The sequence below is a fragment of the Sminthopsis crassicaudata genome, chromosome 2 (genome assembly GCF_048593235.1).
Source record: "Sminthopsis crassicaudata isolate SCR6 chromosome 2, ASM4859323v1, whole genome shotgun sequence".
NCBI classification, from domain to species: Eukaryota; Metazoa; Chordata; class Mammalia; order Dasyuromorphia; family Dasyuridae; genus Sminthopsis; species Sminthopsis crassicaudata.
Genome location: NC_133618.1, coordinates 678,890,072 through 678,898,118, shown reverse-complemented (window position 1 = coordinate 678,898,118; position 8,047 = coordinate 678,890,072). Strand labels below are relative to the sequence as shown.

Sequence of the window (8,047 nt, the reverse complement as noted above, 5' to 3'; positions counted from 1 at the left end):
CCAAGTCGGATGACCTTAGGATTCGTGCACGTGCTTTATTATGTGCTTAACGTGGTTGGCCTGAAACTTTCTCCGACACGGTCCTCCATCACTTTGCCTTCTAGCTGGTGGATAAAGTAGAGAAGCGCAGTCGCAGTAGCCTTCGTCTGTGACGTCGGCATGACAGGGCGCACGCTAGGTCAAGCTGGAGGGAAGAAGCAGGCCCACCCTCTCACCCCTTGCTGTTCTTTTCTTGACAACCAAAGTCCTCGTCTGTCTCCTGGCCCTTCTGTTAAATATACCAACCACGGAAAATGCTCTCAGCCCTCCCCTTAGCTTTTCTCGTTAAAATACGTGGACACTAAGCGTGGTATGGTCCTTCCCCCTTCCCCTCCCCGAGACGGCTTGGGGTGTCCGGCCATGATCCTCAGGAAGTGAGTTAGGCCCCTCGGGGTCAGTGGGCTTGCTCCCATTTCTCTTCCCGCTCCCCTTAATGAAATAGGCGCCTCCCGGCCCGGCCGTCCAAATACCACCCATTAGAATGAAGCCCCAAACAACCTTTTGAGGCGAGATCCCGGAACAAACAAGTTTTTGCCTGTCAGCGATGGCATTTGAAGGTCTGGGAGGGCTGAAAGTTCACCCGGTGTGTTGGTACAAACCAGGAACCGAGCCTGTTGATAATTGCTCCTAAAGATAAACGTGAAGGCACCTGACACAATTGGATCGAAGGGAGCTTTGGTTGGCTGTCTCAGCCCGGGGAGAGACGCCGCGGCCTGCTCGCACATGATTTAGGCAGGGTTGGCGTGATAAGGTTATCTTCAGCTGTGAGGGTTGATAGTGCAGTAACAAGGCGGTACGATCAATTAAAAATGTCTACTCGGCGGTGTAGGTTCGCGGGGAAACCCCCCCCAAGTGCGTATTACCAATAATAACGTGATTTTTGTGGGGGGGGTGGCTTTTAACAGTAGGCTACAGCCGCAATACAAGCAGTGTTTCCCCGCGAGGATACGTTCCCAGCAGTACTCCCCAGCAGTCCAATTACAACACAGTCAGCAATAGCATGAATGGATATGGAAATGCCGGCATGCCCAATCTAGGCGTCCCTGGCTCTCCCGGATTTCTAAATGGCTCCTCAGCTAACTCTCCTTACGGCAGTAAGTGTCTGTTTTTGTAACGCATCATCATGCAGATTCATTTTTCCTACCGAATCCCAACACTTGCCTTGTCTTGATTTTTCTATGACGTGAGCTACTGGATAAAAGGAGGGGGTGACTCTGGAGGCTGGACATACAAAAATGGCTCTAAGAAATTGATCTCTAATGCGTTCCACCCAATGGGGTCGCAGAACGCCCAACCCGACCCCACCCAACCAAACCGACCAAAGAATTGGGCTGCACAATTCGTAACCAAAGTCCAACACCAAAGAGTTTGCCTGTTATCCAGAGAGTGGCCAAGCCAAGAAAGTGTCGTGTTTCTTCCCGTTTCCTTTTCTCGATCTCTTAAGAGTCGGGCGAGGCCTTATGTGACTCTCTTTGTCCGTGTTTGCCGTGCACAGACCTCAAGCTGAGTCCTGATTCTCTTTGCTTTGTTGCAGTAGTACCGTCAAGCCCTACCATGGCAGCCTCTTCGGTCACCCTCCCTTCAAACTGTAGCAGTACCCACGGCATTTTCTCATTCTCACCTGCCAATGTCATCTCTGCAGTGAAACAAAAGAGCGCCTTCGCTCCAGTTGTCAGGCCCCAAGCTTCTCCTCCGCCATCGTGCACCAGCGCAAACGGGAACGGGCTCCAAGGTGAGTGGGGGCTCTCGGAGAGGTCTCTGGGTGGGGGGAGGGCTCGGCTTCCTCTCACTCGTGGGTGACTGGGGCGGCGTGGCCACGGCCAAGCCGGGGACCAGGTGGACGGAGCGGCCGACTGGGGGATGTCTAACGCCGGTCACCTCCGGGCTGCCGGAGTCCCAGAGAACAAGCAAACTTTTCACATGATGCTGCTTCTGGAGGTTTTAAATCTTCCTTTTGGAAACAAAGCTGGATTTGTCCCTGAGCTGTGGACCATCAGGCGAGAGCTGGAGCGGAGGCCATCGTGGCCTCATTTTTCAGATGGGGAGACTGAGGCTTGCCCAAGCTCACACAGGTAGTAAGTGAGGAGGCGGGAGTGAGCCCAGGTCGTTTGAGTCTCAGTCTAACCCTCCTCTGCTCCATCACCTCATCCACGACATCGCTGCCTCTGTTCCACCAGTATTCCGGCAGTGACATATTTGTAGGGGACAGCAGGCTAGACCTGGCAGGAGAAGAACTCGAGTTCCCATCCTCCCTCTGACTACCTGTGACCTCCGACCTCTATTGTCTAGAATAATGGAGATCTACGTAGGTCTCCAATCCTCTGACCCCTTCTAGCTGTGTGACTTTGGGCAAGTCAGGAACACCTCAATGAGGACATTGGACTCAATGATTTCTTAGCTCTCTTCCATCTCTGTCCTTATTTTAATTCCTATACATATATATATATATATATATATATATATATATATATATATATATATATATATATATATATATATATAAGGATTAAGTGTGTGTATATATATACATGTATATGTATATATATATATATACATATATGTATATATATATACATATATATGTATATATATACACACACTTAATCCTTCTGGTTTGTTTTGGTTCAGTGGATGCAAGGTTCTGACTTTTTTTTTTCCATTAAAACATTTGAAAGTCCCATGAAGAAAATCAGAGTTGAAGAACAGGTGAGGAAATTCTGGTTGTTAGTTATGGAAACAGGCAAATCTGACCCCCCGGCCCAGGCATGGCAGGGAAACATCTTGCTTCCAGAGTCCAGGATATCACCAGGGCATCTTGCAGAACCCGGGATGTTCCCAGCCAGGACTATTTAGTGGGCCAGTCTCTCCCCCTCCCAGGTCAGGCATTAAGGATTGGTTTGCCATTTTAAACAGACGAAATTGGAAAGGGGAATAATGATCCTGGCCGTGGGCTACCTGCCACCAGTTGTGCCCAGTTTGAGAGAGGACTGGCCGGTGGTGACTAGAAAGGGACATCCCCCTGATTCCGGCACAGAGAAGGGCTCTCCAGTTTCATCCCTTTGGCCACTCTGAAGAACAGTCAGGGGCCAGAAATCTTTGCCCCACCCCCCAAATCAAATTATTCGGTTGCCATTATTTACGTGGCTACTGAAATATGTGGAAGTGTGTGGAAGATCAGTTTTCATGGCATCAGAGACTAAAGCCGAAGAGGGGCCCTCTCTGCCTATAGACCAGGGAAGTGTGTGCGGTGATTGATCCAGAAGGTCAGAGTGCGGTCCCCTGGCCACATCTGTTGCCATCCCCAACAGCAGACAGTCTAGGAGGGCCCAGAGCTTAGCCAGGCTCCTTCCAAGGCATCTCTCCTACTCTCAGAAGGGAAGTCAATCCCTGAAGGCAGATCAGTCACCCCACAGACCTGGGGGCCCTGGGGTTGCCTTGCTGTCCCGCTCGTTGGGTTTGTCAGATGCTAGCGGGTATCCTTTTCCTTTTGTAGAAGGGGACTTTAGCTAGAGCTAGAGCAGTCCTGACTGGCTAGAATGGCCCACGCCATCAGCTCCGTCCCGGGCTCGCCATTTCAAGGTTGCATTTAAGATGGGCTCAAGTGGCAGCTGTACGATTCAGGCTGGATTTAGGTGACAGCTGGGAGGGAGGTTGTGGCCAGCCCTTCCTTCTCTCTCAGAACAGTTCCCATGCTCCCAGCTCCGCGCTTGCCTCCCCCTACCACGGCCTCATCCCTTTATGGAATGCACCATTTTTAATGGGCATTTGTTATGGGTTGCCTGCAGCCCCCATGTCAGGGCTCCCTGGCAAATACAGAGAATTCTGGCGTCGCTATTTTCATCTTCACCGAGCCCTTAGTGACAAGTGACATCATCGGAACCCACTCTTGGAATGTGCTCCTCCGAGTGGAAATCCAATCTGACCTGACTGTCACTTTCCAGGACACTCTTAGAGCTGCATCTATTGAGAGAGAGAGAGAGAGAGAGAGAGAGAGAGAGAGAGAGAGAGAGAGAGAGAGAGAGAGAGAGAGAGAGAGAGTGAGTGAGAGACAGAGAGAGACAGAGACAGAGAAAGAGAGAGAGAGAGAGAGAGAGAGAGAGAGAGAGAGAGAGAGAGAGAGAGAGAGAGAGAGAGAGAGGAGAGGAAGGTAGAAAGGAAGAAAATAAAAAATGAAGAAACAAAGAATGGAAGGGAGGGAGACAGGCAGAAAAGAAAGGAAGGGAAGGAAGGAAAGAAGGGAAAGAAAAAAAGAAAGGAAGGAAGAGAGAGAAAGAGAGAAAAAGACAGAGAGAAAAGAAAGAAAGAAAAAAGGGAAGAAAGAAGGAAGGAAAGAAAAAAGAAAAGAAAGGAAGAGAAAGAGACAGGCAGACATTGAGAGAGAGAGAGAGAGAGAGAGAGAGAGAGAGAGAGAGAGAGAGAGAGAGAGAGAGAGAGAGAGAGAGAGAGAGAAGAAAAGAAAGCATTTTGAAAAGGAGGGAAGAGGGCTTTGAAAGATCCAGCTTTCCCAGTTCCTGCTAGAACATCAGGAAAGCTTCCTGGAGGTCAGGAGTCAGTGTTCAGAGTCTGTCCTAGCTCCATGACAGGCGGCCCCTCACCTCATCCCTGCTCACCACCTTAGTGCTCGCTGATGAGATCACATCAGGAGTGTGTACATACACGGCTTGTAACGGTGAGTCTGAAATAAATTAATATTGTTGAAATTAATGAACTGAGAAATTGAAGCCCACATCGCTACACGAACAAGTGTATTAATATCTGTTATGCATAAATTAATGAGAAATATCATTCTGACAAAAATTAAACCGCGCCGAAGTTAAGACACTCTAAATTACATTCCTACCAAGCGGTTAACTCGAAAGAATCAGGGCCACTTGGCATTTCGGTCCGTAAGTGTTTGTTTATTTAAGACAGAGAGAGACAGAGACAAAGAGAGACAGAGAAACAGACATAAGAGAAACAGAGAGATAGAGACAGAGACAGACAGAGACAGAGACAGACAGAGAACAGACACAAGAGAAACAGAGAGACAGAGAAAGGCAGAGAGAGACATACACACACACAGAGACAGAGACAGAAACAGAGAGAAATAGAGACAAAGAGAGAGAGAGAGAGAGAGAGAGAGAGAGAGAGAGAGAGAGAGAGAGAGAGAGAAAGACATATACATACCACAGAGACAGAGAGACAGACACATGCACAGAGACAGAGAGACATATACATACCACAGAGACAGAGACAGACACACACACACATACACACACACAGAGATATACACACAGAGATACAGAGAGAGACAGAAAAAGGCAGAAACAGAGAGACACACAGACATATATAAGAGACAGAGAGAGACATACATACAGAGACAGAGAGACAGAGACATATACATACACATAGAGATATGAGACAGAGACACACAGAGACAGAGAAAGACATACATACACCCCCACAGAGTTACACACACACACACACACACACACACACCCAGCCCCACAGATGGACACACAGGGAGACAGCAAGAGAGCCCCTGCCCCAGATGCCGCCGTCCCCCTTTCCCACATGCTCTGTGGCTTCCAAGGCAGGTGGGCAGCTGGGCCTTGGCCTTGACCCTGAGGGCCCTTGATTCAGGAAGCTGAGCGGCCATTATAGTAAGAAAGGACAATTAAGGAGACAGAATATGGACTGTTCCACCTCGGGCTGCTTTGGGGGTCAGGGAGGATGGAGAGAAACTGAGGTTGGGCCGAGTTTGGGGTGGGAAACTCGAGGAGCGTCTGGGGCTCGCCGGGCCCAGGAGCTGGCCTTGTCTGACATTACCAGAAGTGACCGTGTTGTTTCTCAGCTGTCAACAGAGGCTGTCCCCAGGGAGTCTGGGCCTCTGTTTGCCATTAACAGAACGCTAACAGAAATGTCACACGTGTGGGAGGAAGCGGGAGGCCCGCACCCCCAAAATGTCAGCCTCGTCTGATTTAGAGAGAAGCCTTTGGGGGCCACGGTCCTGGAAGGGGCCTTCCCCGGCTCCCCCCATGGCCCGTGCCCAGCTCCTGGACGAGACCCAGTCCCCCGGCTGTCCCTCGACCTCCCTTCTCCTTCCTAAATGGCTACTTACTGATGACAATAAGGCCGAAGGCTCAGATAGCTAAAGTGCTCTAAGGTTTCTGAAGCACTTTACAGATAATTAGCTCGCCTGAGTCTCCAAACAGCTCGGCCAGGCAGGTTCTGCTATTATTCCTACATTAGGGGCGAGCACGCTGGCTAGGGGAAGGATTAAGGGACTCGCCTGGAGCCCAACAGCTAGTGCCGGCATCCTGCCGGGCGGGGGGGTGGGAGGAGCCGTCCTGGTACCCCCATAACCGGCCTGGTGCGGCGGAATGGGGCCGTGCCCCCGAGCCCCTCGGAGGCTCCCCGCTTCCTCCGGGTCTCTCCCATAATGACGCCGTGTGCCTTTGTCTCTTGTCTGTCTCTCTTTCAGCTATGTCTGGGCTCGTTGTCCCTCCCATGTAAGGTCACTTTTGTTTACCTGCGTAGCATCAAGCATCGAAGGACGGGCTTCAGGGGACAAGTTTAGTATATTAAGACATGCTGATGGAAATGGCATCTTCAAGACAAATCAGCACCGATTGAAATGCTACAGAAAAAAAAAAAAAGACTTTGTTTAAAGATTTTATTTAAACTCTTAAGAATCGACATGCAAACAACCTACTTCTTCATGAACAATTCCATTTATTGACTGAACTTTTCTCATCTTTTCACATTTCTCAGTTCTGAAGAATAAGGAGAAAAACACAAAACAAAGCAACCCCTATTTTGTATAAAGTTTCCGATTCCGTCTTGGCTCTGTCTCGTACTTGCTCTGTGTGGGGAGAAACTTTGTGGATGCACCATTCGGGGTTCTCATGAAACACTGACGAAAAACGCCTCAGAACATTTTGCTGTCCTCATCACTCGATTCACAATGGTTGTGTAGCTCTATAATGTGAAATATTTTTTTGTGGTGAAAAAAGGGGGCCAAGGAGGTATGAGCCATCAAACTGGAAAACGAACGAAAAGGATGACGATACGATTAGGAGAAATTGGGGGTGTCAGGGAGGGGGGTTTGTCATTAACTTCATCTTAATGAAATGAAATGAAACTTTGTAACTTATTGTAGTTAGCGATTGTAACTTTGATATTGAACTTTCTTGCCTTTGATGAGCACACTGACAGAGAACAAAGGGCCACTGTCGTCTGTTGGTTCAAATATACTTCCACTGCTAGAGCTTCCTGTTAAGCGAGTGTGATCTGCCACATTTTTTCAACTTTTGCTAGCCCTGTATAAAACTGTTGCATTCTTAGGCTACTACTGTGGAGTCTGTTTCTTGTACCAGAAAATTGTCCTTTTGACTTCTAGGTCCTTCTTCCCTAATGTGTTTTGTATGTGGTTATAAAATGGTAGACTTTTGTGATTTTGCCAAAGTTGTAGCTAAATATTTATACACTTGTCTTGAATTTTTTTCAAATCCACTTAAATATTTAGAAAAGCACGTCTTATTCCTTATGGGCCTGATAAGGAGTAAAGCCGTCTCCTCCATTGTAACAGTTCCTCTCACGTACACACCTGCAGTCACGAAGGGACTTTATTTTGTAACATATCGATTATAAATATTGTATTTATCTTTGAAATTTTGTACATTGCTTTGCCCATCCTTTGATTTCTTCCCATGTGTATTAGTTTCCTCCTGGCCTGCTATCACGGTGCTGAAGGAACTCAGCATTAAGCCAAGAACAGATGCCGCTTCCTCAGTCTCCTTTGGAGGGGTCAGTATCTTCACGTTTTAATTTCTGCTGCCGAACTCTTGCTCTCGGTTAGGACTTTCCATCCATTTTTTTTTTTTTTATTATTTTGAGGAAAAGTCAAAATTCATCGTTTATTTTTATATTATTTTTAAGTTATCTGAACAAATAATTTCGGGGAAAAAGTTGTTTGTTGTATAGTCGAAACAAAGTCGTGCCAGCTGGCTGTGATGAATACTCGTAG

At 48.0% G+C, this 8,047-nt stretch overlaps 1 protein-coding gene across 13 annotated transcripts in view; it reads left to right on the top strand.

Annotated features, from left to right (window-relative positions):
- EBF3 (EBF transcription factor 3) overlaps positions 1–6,677 on the top strand; it is a 144,711-nt gene extending 138,034 nt beyond the window's left edge. For 3 of the 13 annotated variants that reach the window (XM_074297188.1, XM_074297187.1, XM_074297186.1), the window contains exons 14-16: positions 945–1,133; positions 1,682–1,771; positions 6,503–6,677. In XM_074297188.1, coding sequence (XP_074153289.1) covers positions 945–1,133; positions 1,682–1,771; positions 6,503–6,534 — 311 coding nt within the window. In that variant the 3' untranslated portion in view covers positions 6,535–6,677. Of the gene's footprint in view, positions 1–944; positions 1,134–1,573; positions 1,772–6,502 lie in introns of all 13 variants that reach the window. The other 10 variants (XM_074297185.1, XM_074297183.1, XM_074297182.1 and 7 more) reach the window with 4 other exon arrangements.
- Positions 6,678–8,047: the final 1,370 nt, after the last annotated feature.